Source organism: Arvicola amphibius, chromosome X (assembly GCF_903992535.2).
Source record: "Arvicola amphibius chromosome X, mArvAmp1.2, whole genome shotgun sequence".
Lineage (NCBI taxonomy): Eukaryota > Metazoa > Chordata > Mammalia > Rodentia > Cricetidae > Arvicola > Arvicola amphibius.
The window spans coordinates 44,117,117-44,131,012 of record NC_052065.1 but is presented as its reverse complement, the minus strand read 5'-3'; the positions used below and the strand labels follow the sequence as shown (position 1 = coordinate 44,131,012).

At 38.0% G+C, this 13,896-nt stretch overlaps 1 protein-coding gene across 16 annotated transcripts in view; it reads right to left on the bottom strand.

Annotated features, from left to right (window-relative positions):
- Tab3 (TGF-beta activated kinase 1 (MAP3K7) binding protein 3) overlaps window positions 1-13,896 on the bottom strand; it is a 61,972-nt gene that overhangs the window by 24,181 nt on the left and 23,895 nt on the right. For 7 of the 16 annotated variants that reach the window (XM_038316690.2, XM_038316686.2, XM_038316703.2 and 4 more), the window contains 2 exons: window positions 6,763-6,850; window positions 6,270-6,464 (listed from right to left, as the gene is read on the bottom strand). In XM_038316690.2, coding sequence (XP_038172618.1) covers window positions 6,270-6,371 — 102 coding nt within the window. In that variant the 5' untranslated portion in view covers window positions 6,372-6,464; window positions 6,763-6,850. The remainder of the gene's footprint in view (window positions 1-6,269; window positions 6,465-6,762; window positions 6,851-13,896) is intronic. The other 9 variants (XM_038316695.2, XM_038316693.2, XM_038316698.2 and 6 more) reach the window with 3 other exon arrangements.

Below are 13,896 nucleotides of genomic sequence, written 5' to 3'. Positions count from 1 at the left end.
ACACAAGGAATCTTAAACAATTCAAATTATAAGCATTTAGCTCACATTACTAGTACTACCACTACTACTACAGAAATGTAAAGCACCTACTAATGAACATTGTGACTCAACCCCAAGTTTTCTCATTCCAAATGCAGGACTCATTTTATACTTGTTGCAGCTCAGCAACTTAAAATGTGCTACTCTCGGGTTCATCACAATTGCTGTAACATCCATCATTAAGTTTAACCTGATAAAAATGAAAATAATCATCCTTTAGTTTTCAAAAGGCACCAGAACCACAAAAGGAAAAAGTAATATTCCTGAAGACTTTAAACAATAAAAATGGCACAGCCTTTTCTTTTATCCAAATTTATCCCCGAATACCTTTAACCTGTATCATTAGGAAAGATGTAAGCAAAATAAGTAAAATGAGCAACAAGCAAAATTCCATAGTTTGAGCCATGCCTTCATGATTTAACCAGAATTAATGAGAATTTAACAACCATATCCAGATTACATTAATGAAATTCACTGTATCAAGTTTGTGCCACCTAAACAGCAATTTAATATACTTAGGATAGCTTTTTAGTTATGCACATATAATAACTGTCCTTTAGAAGTTCCATGTTTACTTTAAACATTTTAAAGATATTATAAAGCAGTTTCCACTAAAATACAGAACTCTCAACTATTTTATTAGAGTAAAACACATTATTTACCATCTTTGAAATAATAAATTTCTTAATGAACATGACTTTCTCTGTAACTCAAACATATATGTTATTATACCTAATTTTACATTTTCATTTTACATAAAAATGAAAGAAAATACTTCACTAAAGAGAATCAAATAAAACATTAAGTCTACCATAGGACATGCACTGCAATGATCATATTGTTGAGATACATTTAGAGTTCATCTACAGACCCATTAACATTCCAGATGCAGAAAAAGACTAGGAATTGGCATGGCATCGTAAAAGGCAATGAACTGGTTAACTGTACAGCCACTTCTAGGTCCCTGATCTCAAGTCCCAGTGTTCTTTCTACATAGTAACTTCAAAGGAAAGGACGTGTGAGCAAAAGACATTACTAAGTTGGAGTCTTAAGAAGTTAATAAAAACACCAAACTCACAGTCAAGCAAACGTTTGCAAAAATGAAATCTAAGAAATTTAAAGAATTTGATTCATGGAAAAAAACATAGGTAATTTTATTTTCCTTATAGAAAGTGCTTGTGAAAAGTACAGTTAGAAAGAGGGACTAACTGAAGTTTAGGAATACTCAGACTGCAAAATTTTCTTGTCCTGCCTGAAAATCATGCTGAGCAAGAGAAACTACCTATTAAAACCTTATCTGAAAACTCAAGTCCAAGTTGATGAAAGACCTTAACATAAATTCAGTTACACTAAAACTGATAGAAAAGAATGTGAGAAGTAGCCTTGAACACATTGGCACAGGAGGAGACCACTTCCTGAATATAACACCAGTTGCATAGACACTGAGATCAAGCATTAATAAATGGGACCTCCTGAAACTGAAAAGCTCTGTAAGACAAAAGACACTGTCGATTAGACAAAATGGCAGCCTACAGAATAGGCAAAGATCTTCACCAACCCCACATCTGACAGAGGGCTGATCTCCAAAGTATATAAATAACTCAAGAAACTAGACATCAAAATACCAAATACTCCAATTAAAAAACAGGGTACAGATTTAAACAGAGAATTCTCAACAGAAGAATCTCAAATGGCTGAGAAACACTTAAAGAACTGTTCAATATCTATCAGAAAAATGCAAATCGAAACAACTTTGAGATACCATCTTACACCTGTCAGAATGGCTAAGATCAAAAACACTGATGACAGCTTATACTGGAGAGGATGTGGAGCAAGGGGAACACTCCTCCATTGCTGGTGGGAATACAAACTTGTACAGCCACTTTGGAAATCAGTATGATGGTTTCTCAGAAAATTGGGAATCAACCTACCTCAAGACCTAGCAATATCAATCTTGGGGATATACCCAAAGGAAGCTCAATTATACCACAAGGACACTTGCTCAACTATATTCATAACAGAATTATTCATAATAGGCAGAACCTGGAAATAACCTAGATGCCCCTCAACCAAAGGATGGATAAAGAAAATGTGGTTTATTTATACAATGTAGTATTTGTCAGCTATGAAAACCAAAGACATCATAAAATTTGCAGGGAAATGGATGGAGCTAGAAAAAAAAATCATCCTGAGGGAAGTACCCAGAGCCAGAAAGACAAACATGGTATGTACTCACTCGTAAGAGGATATTAGATGTAAAGCAAAGGATAGCCAGCCTACAATACACAGCCCAGAGAAGCCGGGTAACAAGGAGGACCCTAAGAGGGACCCATGGCTTTCCCTGAGAAGGGGAAACAGATGAGATCTCCTGGATAAAGTGGGGGCAGGGAAGGGGTACAAGGGAGGGGACAGAAAGGTGGGAATATGAAGGATCAGGTTGGCTGAGTTGGGAGTGGGACAGAGGGGAAAGAGTAATGATCTTGAAAGAGGGGGTCATTTTGGGGCTAGAGAGAAACCTGGGACTAGGGAAACTCCCAGGAATCAACAAGGATGAGCTCAGCTATGACTCCTAGCAATAGTAGAAAGTATGCCTAAACTGGTTTTCTCCTGTAATCAGATTGATTACTATCCTAATTGTCATCAGAGATCCTTCATCTAGTAACTGATTGAAGCAGATGCAGAGATCCAAGCACTGGGTTGAGCTCCAGGAGTCCAGTCAGAGAAGGAGGAATTATATGAGCAAGTGGGCAGGGAGTGTCAAAATAATGATGGGAAAACACACAGAAAGTAGACTAGCTGACTAGCTAGTGCAAGCTCATGGACTCTGGACCCACAGCTAGCGAGTGGAACCAACCTAGGCCCTCTGCATGTGGATGACAGTTGTGTAGCTTGATCTGTTTGTGGGGCCCCTAGAAGTGGGATCAAGACCTGTCCCTGGCACATGTGCTGGCTTTTTGGAACCTCTTTCCCACGCTGGGATGCCTTGCCCTGCCTTGATGCAGGGGTAGGAGCTTGATCCTGTCTCAACTGGATATGCCATGCTTTGTTGACTCCCATGGGAGGCCTGCCTCTTTCTGAATGGAGGAGTGGATAGAGAGGGGGTAGATGGAAGGTGGGGGGAGGGAATGGGAAGGGAGGAGAGAGGAGAAACTGTGGTTGGTATGCGAAATAAATTTTAAAAATTAATAAAAGAAGAAAAAAATCTGGATTGGCTGAAGAAATGGCTTAGTAATTAAGGGCACTGGCTGCTCTTCCAGAGGAACTGGGTTCAATTCTCAGAATTCAAATGGTGGCTCCCAACCATCTAACTCTTGTCCCAAGAATCTGATGCCCTCTTCTGCTCTCCTTGTGCACAGGCATGCACATGAAACAGACACAAATGTACAAAAATACTCATAAACATAAAATAAGAATAATTAAAAAATAAAAAACCAAATCAGGAGTCAAAGGATTCAGTTGACTGCCAACAGAATGTGTCAGTGACAGACAGTGGAAAAGAAAAATATATGAAAAATAAATTATCTCAAAATTTATCAAATGTCTGAGATTAGGGGAGATCATATTTGTGTTTTTGTGAACATAGTATTTGGTATTTTTATAAATAACCATGAAACTTTATGCTTTACATAACATACCTGTGAGCCTAAGAGTAACTTTACAAAAAGGATCCTAATTCAAACAACAAAAAGTTAAGACTATCAACATATACACAGGCATGCCTAAAGTAAAAATATGAGAAAAATTTAAAACCACAACTACAAACTATGGAAATGCTATCATCATAGAACTACTGTAAAAACACTACGGAGTTTACTCAAATGTCATCTTCAACTTGCTAAGTGTTTTAACTAAAATTAAATGAAGTGTGTCGAAGATTTAACAGAGTCCAATGTTGTTTAGTTGGACACAAAGGTCATAAATTTTTATGCAGAAGTGGAGATTGAACCTAGGCTTTTACACATGTTCTACCAGTGAGTTATACCGCCAGCCTTCTTTTTTATATTTGAAAGAGGGTCTCATTAAATCGCCCTGGCTGGCCTCTAGTTTGCAATCCTTTTGCTTCATTCTTCCAAATAGCTGGGATTATAGGCCTGGGCCATTGGCTCAGTGACAGGTAAGAATATTTAAGAAGGCTATGTAGGGTGAACTACATGGTTCAGTGAGTAAAAGTACTGGCTATGGAAGCAGGAGGGCTTGAGCTGGGAATCTCAGTACCTACATAAAAAGCTGTGTGTGTGGCTATTTGTGTGCCTGTAACACCTGTGACAAAAGAAGCAGAAAGGAGGATCGCTGAGGCATGGTGGCCATTAGCTTAGTTTGGCATGGCATCAGATTAGTTTCAGATTTATGCAGAGACTCTGACTTAAAGTAATAAAGTAAATAAAGTAATAAATAAAGTAGTAAATAAAGTAATAAAGTGCAAAGTGATAGAATAGGGCAAACAATGTCCTTCTGTGGCCTCTGCACATGCACCCACATATATAATCTTGAAGAACTAAGGAAATAAAGCATCATAGTTCTAAAAAGTCATCTAAATTAAGGTAACAAGAGTCCAGAGAGAATATAAGGCCTGTGTTTCAAAAGCTAACTACTAGGATCATGTATGTCACTGTATAGACAAATAGTTTTGGGGTTGTGGGGAATGAGACAGTCTTGATACATAGCCTAAGCTAGCCAAAAATTCCCAGCACTCCTCCTGCCTCAGCCTCCTGATCCCAGGTATGCACCATCACATGGAGCTGTAACACAGGACGTCCTAGAGCCAGTAGGTGGTTAATGTCCACACCAACACTCTGCTATCACCAAAGAAAAAGTAAGGATTTAGGACAGTGTTCATTGAGCTGAATTTTATATTGTATTCATATATATTTCATGCAAAGCCAAATAAATTACAAACATGTTAGAGATAGAAGCAGTCCTAAGATAGGTCCTAAGGTAGATAAAGAAAGTAAATTCTAGAGAACAGTTTCAACTAGAAGACTCAACTCTAGTTTGGTTTTGCTGTACTGGGAAGGAGTTTTTCTCAACCACAAACATAAATGGGCCTAAAGACTAAGATTCAGACTGGGAATATCTTAGCAAAAATAACCACCTTAGGCCCAAAGGCCTAGTAAAGGATTTGTAAACAACAGAAATCCCTGGGTTATCTGAGTCTCTACTTGTAATTAACTTGCCCTATACATGTATCTGTGTTTCTCACACTGCAGTAGGGAGTGTAAACATAAATACCTACTGTGTATCATGTACTACTCCCAACTAACTAGGGCTATGTCTCAATTGAAAACCCCGAGATACCATAAAGGATGATACAAGACAACAGAGGCAACAGTAATGCTCTTTTTCCGTTGTCTCTTCAATAAAAATAGAGTGTCACTAAGAAATGAATGATTTCAGTTTTGAGAACAAGACAAAAGGAATGTTCCCGAACAAAATAAGTGGTCTTACATTTAAATTTATAATGGACTTATAAACTTAAAAAAATGAAGGGAGTAAGTTAAAGAGTTTTAAAGTAGACTTGAGGTACAAACAAAAATGAAGGGAGTAAGTTAAAGAGTTTTAAAGTAGACTTGAGGTACAAACAACTTCTATAGAAGTTAACATAAGCTTGGCATTTAAAATGCAACTCTGAGGGCTAGGAGTAGAGTTCAATGGTAGAGAGCTTATTCAGCATGCATGAAACCCAGGGCTTGAGTTCTAGGAGCAAGCCAAAGAAAAATATCAATTCTAAGGATTCAGGGATTAATGGAAATTCATTTAAAAATTATTTATTCATTGGAAGAGGGGAGTGTGCAAGCAGAGGTCAGAGGAAGTCATGGGAACAGGTTCTTTCCTTTTATCCCATGGTTCTCAGAAATCAAGCTCATGACATCAGGCTTAGCAGCAAGTATCTTTACTCACTGCTCCATCTTGCTGGACAATCATTTTTCTTTTAGCTACATGCACTTATTTATTCTTCCCAATATCAGAGGATTTTAACTGGGTGAGATTTTACCTCTCATGGAATATTTAGCAATTTATAAAATCATTTTCTATTGTCAAAACTATAAAGATGCTACTGTTACACCATGGGTAGAACTCAGAAAGGATAGTGAAGAGCTTACCAGTCACAAGGCAGCCCCCCCAACACAGAATTATTTACCCCACAATGTCAACAGCACCATCACAACATAATGCCAGCTCCAACAAGGAAACCTGGAACATTACTGTACCATCATTGGCAGGAAATGTACCTGTAACATGCACTGAGATACCACACCCTCTGGAATTTCAGGGAAACGTTGTCGGAGATCATGGAGAACCTGAACATCAAGCTGTGGACTGCTTTGCGCCATGCCAGAGTAAATGTTGGTCAAGTCTTTCTTAGGAAATGGATATTAACAAGTCTTCCAAAAGTAATGATCATCCAACACCTCTGTCATTTTCTACTAAAAGAAATAAAAGTTTGGTTAAGTCTAATCCCATATTTTACTTTCTTCAGACACCATTAATTGATTAAAATCAAGAAAATTAAAATAATTATACCTAGGCCCAATGTTAAAAAATGAACAAATTTGATTTTATTTCTTTTGATGTAATATAAACAATCAAATTAGTGTTTAAAAAAGACAACAACCAAAACAGAAAACCCCAAATTTTGTTTCACTTTAATTCTGGAAAAAGTAAAGCAGCAGTCAGATTAAAAGTACACAGTATATTACACTGCTATGCAACAAGACATTTTACCCTTGAGAAATTCTACTTAGTACAATCACTCCTGTTTTTCCAAGGTCTAGAATATCACTTCTCTAAGGCACAGTCATTTCTATGGCACCTGGAATAATGAAATAGAGAAATAAGAGCTTGAAAATAATACCACTAAGAATACTTGTATGATTTATATTGTCCATGTACTCTAAAGACAAAAGATTGATTTAATTTGACATTTATGTCAATGAAATCTCATATCTAAATGAAACAAACTGGGCAGACAAACAGAAATGTAGCAACTTTGCTTTCAATCTGTTGCTGGAGAATCATTAGACCTGGCTGCTGAGGCTTTCGCAGAGTTGTGACACCAATCAAACAAGCGTTAAAGATGTCGTGTGAGTAGTGTCCGGAAAATCAAATGGTCCCTCAACCTTCCCCAGAACTACTCAAATTAAGCATCTAATAATAAGGTAACTTCTGAAACAAATACCTTATAAATCAAATGGTGGCATCTAAGGTCAATGAACCAATACGTTTCTTATATTTATCATTACCATTTTAAAAACTGTACAATTTCATATATTTGCTGTGTTCAGTCACTTATTGTCAAGGGAAACTGAAAATAAAAATCTGCAGAGAACATGTAGAAGTCAAGAGTTTAAGGCAGAAGTCTAGGTCACATGTATATCAATATTCTACTTTTTTAGAGATTCATTTTTATGTTTTTGAATGTTTTGCCTGCATGTATGTATGTATGCACACCATATGTGTGCCGAGTGCCTGCCAAAGTCAGAAGAGGACAACAGACTACCAAGAACTGAGTTACAGATGATTAACTATTCTGTAGGTGCTGGAAACTGGATCTAGGTCCTCTGCAAGAGCAATAGATATTCTTCACTGCTGAGCCACCTTTCTAGCACACATTTTCTCTCTCTCTCCCTCCCTCCCTCCCTCCCTCCCTCCCTCCCTCCCTCCCTCCCTCTCTCTCCCTCCCTCTCTCTCTCTGTGTGTGTGTGTGTGTGTGTATGCATTGCATACATGTGACCCAGTGCACGTGGAGAGACTCTAGATGCTAACTCCAGGGAAATGGTTCTCTCCTTTCACCATATGGGCCCTGGGGATCAAACTCTTAGGTTCTGCAGCAAATACCTCCACATACTGAACCATCTAGCCATCCTCCAATCTTTATTATAAATGGGCTTCAAAATTTTGCATTTAATTACTTTAGCTAGTTTACACTTTAGTGAATAACTAGAAATAAATGGGACAGCTTTCCTACCACTGAGGAACTGCCATGTTCAAAACAACTCATGACTACTTAACTGAAATTTTAACCAAGAACTTCTGAAGCATCCAAAGGCTTAAGATTTCATAGTAACAAAAAAAATAACTTTTCAAAAATTTCCTGACCATACTTAGAAGTTTTTACAATACAAAGCCAGTACACTTACAAGAAAGAAAAAACAAAAGACGAGAATAAACCAGAACTGGTTTTGAGTGCCACAGCACAGACTTCATCCATGTAGTTCAGAGAGCTCTGTCAACACAAACTTCCCGTTCAATTTATCACTATTATTAGCTCTCATTTACTAACTATGTCCTCAAGGGTAACTATAATTAGATCCATTTTGCAAATAAGAAAATGAATTCAGAGAACACACTTATGGCAAAATCTTACATCATGTCCAGACCCTGCATTTTACACACTGTCACTGGTAGGTATGCTTAACAATTCCAGTATAAATATTCAAAGATGACTGGCTTTCTATCACTAGCTGGAAAAGAAGAGTGAACTCTCAGTGGTTTATTATCTAACTAGAAAGTTCTGAGTATGTGGGGAGGTGGAGAGCTGGAAGCAAAGGAAAGAATTCTTGTACAAATTAATTAGCAGATAATACAAAGTGCAGAGCTAGAGAAAATGCCTTTTGTTATGTGATTATTCATGTACCCTTTATTTTTTATTTTATTTTTACTAACATTTTATTTTTTTTCTTTTTCTACTGAAAATAGTTTTTTTTCATACAATTTATTCTGGTCATATTTTCCCTTCCCCCAACTCCTCCCCACCAAATCTACAACACTTTCTTTCTCTTTCTCAATAGAAAACAAACAGGCAACTGAAAAAAAGGAAAATAGAGCCAATGAAAAATGACAAGAAACACATACAGATGTGTTTGTCACAAACACATACATACACTTGCACATATAGCAATCCCAACACAAAATCAGAAACCATTAATATATAATCAAGAGACCTGTAAAGTTAAAAACCTAGATAAAGCATTATGATAAAAAACAAAACAACAGCAACAGCAACAAAATGCCAAGCATACCAGTGAGTTCCTTTTGTGTTGGCCATCTATTGTACTTAAATGTGATTTGTGTAACAAGTCAGAGCCCACTGATAAAATATAATTTTCCTTTGTGAGGGGTTGTCAATTGGAGATACTTTCTTGATTAAGGATAGAGGCCTGTGTCCCCTCTCAGTGCTGGGACCCAACCTGGCTTACTGGACTTGCCCTGTGCATGCTGCATAGTCTCTGTGAGTTCATATGTGCATCAGCCCTGCTAGGTCTAGAAGGCCTGTTTCCTTGCTCTCTTCCATCCCCACTGGCTCTTATAATTTTTCTGCTTCCAGGGCCCCAAAGAAACCCCCAAACACCATGCTATTGCCATGGCTATTAGTTACTATCCACAAATTTATAAAAAGTAAGGCACTATTGTTGAAGTCAAAACCTACATAACTCACTGAATACTGAAAAGTTGAGCTGGTCTCTACCTAGAGCCTACACTCCTACTGATTAATGTTCCTGGTACTAAAAGGTATTCTGCATGCTACCAGAGGAGAAAGGTAAACACCCAATCAGCTACAAAGCCTTTGTTCTTCAATGGTGAACTGTCTGCATAATGCACTAGTCAACAGCAGCACAAAAGTTGTGGGAGTAAACAACCACATCTGACTGGATTTAAGGCCCACTCCATGAAAGGGAGTCCATACCTGCCATTGCCTGGGTAGCCAGAGACCTGAGACCAGGACTAAGAGAAAGCCAAATACTAAAGAAAACAGCATTAAAATGACTCCTAACAATGGTCTGCTATAATCATAAATCAGTGTCTTGCTCAGCCAATATCTCATGTATTCCTAATAATGCTTGCTATTCAGCCTTAGGTATTCTCTTACTTAAGTACTGATATGGATAACTTTTTAGTATTTCATAGTAGTATAAAACACTCAAATGTGATAAAATAGTTTAAAAAGTTAAACCAACAGATAGGGTCACATGAACAGAAGCTCTTATTTCCTGTCACTTTGTGTGAATGTGTGTGGTGTGTGCATATACACATGTGTATGGAGGCCTAAATCTGATGTCAGATGTCTTCCTTGATTGTGTTCCCTTTACTTCCTGGCAGGATCTCTTGCTGAACCCAGAACTCACCCATTCCATCAAGTCTAACTAGCTAGCTTGCCCCAGGAATCCCATCTCTGCCTCCCCAGTGCTGGGATTTACAAGCAACTTTAGTGTGGGTTCTAGAAATCCAAACATCAATCATCGCACTTTTGAGGCAAGTGCTTCATACACTGAGTCATCTCTCCAGCCCTCTTTTTTTTCTTTAAGACAGATTACACACCTTAGCCCAAGATGGTTTATGATTTACAGTGGTCTCCCTGTCTAAACTTCCCAAGTTTGGGGATTATAGGTATATACCACACATGACTGGGACTCCTAATCTATGATGGCAAGATAAAGATTATAGGCACAAAAATTATGCTTAGCAATGGCATCATAAGAGTTCCTTTGGTTGCCTATATATCTCCCTAAATCAGGAGTACTGGCCTGAACCCACATGGCACAATAGGTCCTGTTACTGAATAAGCTGCTGTTGCTGGGATTTCTCCCCAAAGAGTTCCTCCTCCTCCTCAGAGGAAGCTCTCCCAGAGCTCTGCTGAACCACAGTTCCCCATAGTCTAGAAAATGATTTGGATACCTAAGTGTTTTGTTTCTAAAGCCTTTTATAAGCTCAGCAAAGATGCAGGACGGTGTCACTATGGCTCAGACTGTTCCACCTTTGACAGAACCTTAGTTTACCTCCTAAAATGATCACACCAGAGGTTGCAAACCAATGAATGGTCTGGGAGCCAAATCCAGCCTATAGATCTGCTGCTGGGTTTGGTCTTCACAGTGTTTAAAAAGTGAACTACATTTAAAATGGACAACTTCATACAAAAATGTAAACATTCAACTGTTTTTGCTTGTTTGTTTTATAAGACAGGGTCTCTCTGTGTTACAGTTTTAAGTATCCTGGAACTCCCTCTGTACACCAGGCTAGCCTCAAACTCACAGAGATTCACTTGCTTTTGCCTCCCGAGTGCTGGGATTAAAGGTGTGTGCCACCATCGCCTGGCAACATTCAACTTTTAAAAGTCAGATTATCTGGCCACTATAGGTACGTAACTAATGCTGAAGTCTCCTCTACCACTCATTCAGAAAGAGCAAATCCACCCCCAGTTCTCCTCCCTAGAAGCCACGTCTACAGACTTCTGTCCTTGTTTCACTTCTTTACATACCTTCTGAATTCGTGGTACCTGAAATGTGTTATAACGACAACCTCAGGTTAGCATGTCTAATGGTATACTGTAATATTGATACAGTAATTTGAGGAGCAGTAATTCATTATATCAAGACTGTCCTGGGAGCTATTCAGCACACTGGCCATCCCCATCAGAAGTCTTAGTAGCAACTAATGACCACTAGAGAAAACCCTGGCTCACAATACTGGACTGGTGAGGCAAGAATTTTCTAGGTTTGAAGGAAAATATGTTCTGTCGGGAAAGGACTTTTAAGATTTCTTTTAATGAATGAATCACTCACTTTTCTCTCCCTTTTGGTGAGGCAGGTTTTTAAGTAGCCCAGGCTGGTCTTGAATTCATTATGTTGCTGTGATAAGCCATAAACTAATGCTCCAGCCCTCATCTCCAAAATCCTGGTATCAAGAGTGTACTATTAAGTCCAGCTATGATTCACTAATTTTTCTGACAGGTGTGACCAAGTAATAACTACTCGATACAAAGTATACATACTAGCATTTGTATTTTTCATGCCACAATGGAGGATCTGATTTTAAATTTGTTAAATCTTATCTACATATCAAGCACCGTGATGTCCTTTTCCTCACTTAATTCCCTCTGAGGAGGGAGGTGCTAACACTCGCCGCTTATACATGGGGAAAACTGAGGCACAGAGGTGAATACACAGAGTTAATAAGTCTCAAAGGAAGTTAGCTGAAGTCTATGTTCCTAGCTCTTCATTTCCTGTCCTGCTATCTGGCATGATCCTGATTCCTGATGCTGTCTTTAATGCTTAACGGAAAATTTAAAATAAATCTTTTTTTTTTTTGAAAACAGGAGTATTTGTACTAGGTTGAACTTTCCACATTAAATGACAACAGTAAGTGTCCAATACTGGAGGATTAAACTAAAAACAAAAAACAAAAAAACAAAAAACAAAAACAAAACCCTTTCAAGGCCGTAGTTCTTTGAAGGACATAGTTCCAATTTCTGGACTTATTGCACACACATGTAAAAAAGAGATAGGAACATTATCATTGTTTCTACTAAGGATGCCCCAATCCCATTTCCCAAATAAGCATCCTATATGATTTTCATTATAGTGAAAACAAATTTCAGATAATCACAGATTTGTGGCACTTATTTCATTGTATTCTCAAAATAAATGACACCAAGAAAACATTTTCATTAAAATGAGCAACCAAAACATGTTAAAGTTAAATATAGCCCTAGAAACAAAAGTATATTTGTGTTAAATTTAATCTTAAAACATTCTCATGACTATGTGTTTGTTACCTGTAACCTATATGTTAAAATATTTACACATATGCTTATTTTCCTGCCAGGAGAATACTCAACCTGTGGGTCAAATGACCCTCTCTTTCATCAGGGTTGCCTAGAACCATTGGAAAATGCAGATATTTACATTAGGGTTCATAACAGTAGCAAAATTACAGTTACAAAGTAGCAGCAAAAATAATTTTATGGTTGGGGGGGTCACCAAACATGGGGAACTGTACTAAGAGGTCGCAGCATGAGGAAGGTTGAAAACCACTGATCTAGAACGAATGCGCATATCTAGAAACAAGCTAAGCTTCTAGTAGCATTCTCTACTAGAAAGAATCACAACCCAATAGAGAAACATCTGATTCTACAACTAGTTTGGGGAGCATACATGGTAAGCTTGAAGCACCTTGTAGTGCCAGGAAGTAAAGAAGGACTCAAAAAACAAACAAAAATCCCATGATGAAGCCGGGCAGTGGTGGCGCACGCCTTTAATCCCAGCACTTGGGAGGCAGAGGCAGGCGGATCTCTGTGAGTTCGAGGCCAGCCTGGTCTACAAGAGCTAGTTCCAGGACAGGCTCCAAAGCTACAGAGAAACCCTGTCTCGAAAAACAAAAAAAAAAAACAAAAAAAAAAAAAAACAAAAAAGAAAAAAAAACCCATGATGATAGAGTCATTTCAAAAATAACACAGGAGACAACTGAAAGAACTCCCAATGACCACAGCTAGAATAACTAGAACATCAAAATAAAGCAGTATTAAATTACGAAACGGTATAAACTAAATACCAAGAACTCCACACTAATAAAAGGAAATGCTATAGTAATTGGGGGGTGGACACATCCCCCATGCCTAACAATTCCACAAAGCGTATGCAGATCACATATCTTCAAAGTAGATGGAACACAACTTAAAGAGAGCTTAATTGTGGTATATGTGCACTGCTTTCTCTCCGAAGAACAAAATACAGAAAAAGATGAAGAAAAAAGTTTGGCTTAACAGCAGAGAAACATAACTAACACTCTACCAGCCAGGTGAATCAAGGTCAATATTAGCAGTGATAAGCCATACTGATAGCACACACTCTGGATATGATTAGAAAAGAACATCAAATGTTACTTTATCTTTATAGCCTTCATCTAAAATAATCCATAACCCAAGTCTAACCATTAGCAAAGCATCTGAGGTATAGTCTACAAAGTACCTGATCAGTACGTTCCCCTTAAAACTGTCATTGTCTCAAAAAGAAAAAGGATAGTCTGAAAAAGTGTCACAGAAAAGAGGAAGCCAAGGAGACATAACCACCAACCGGTATACAG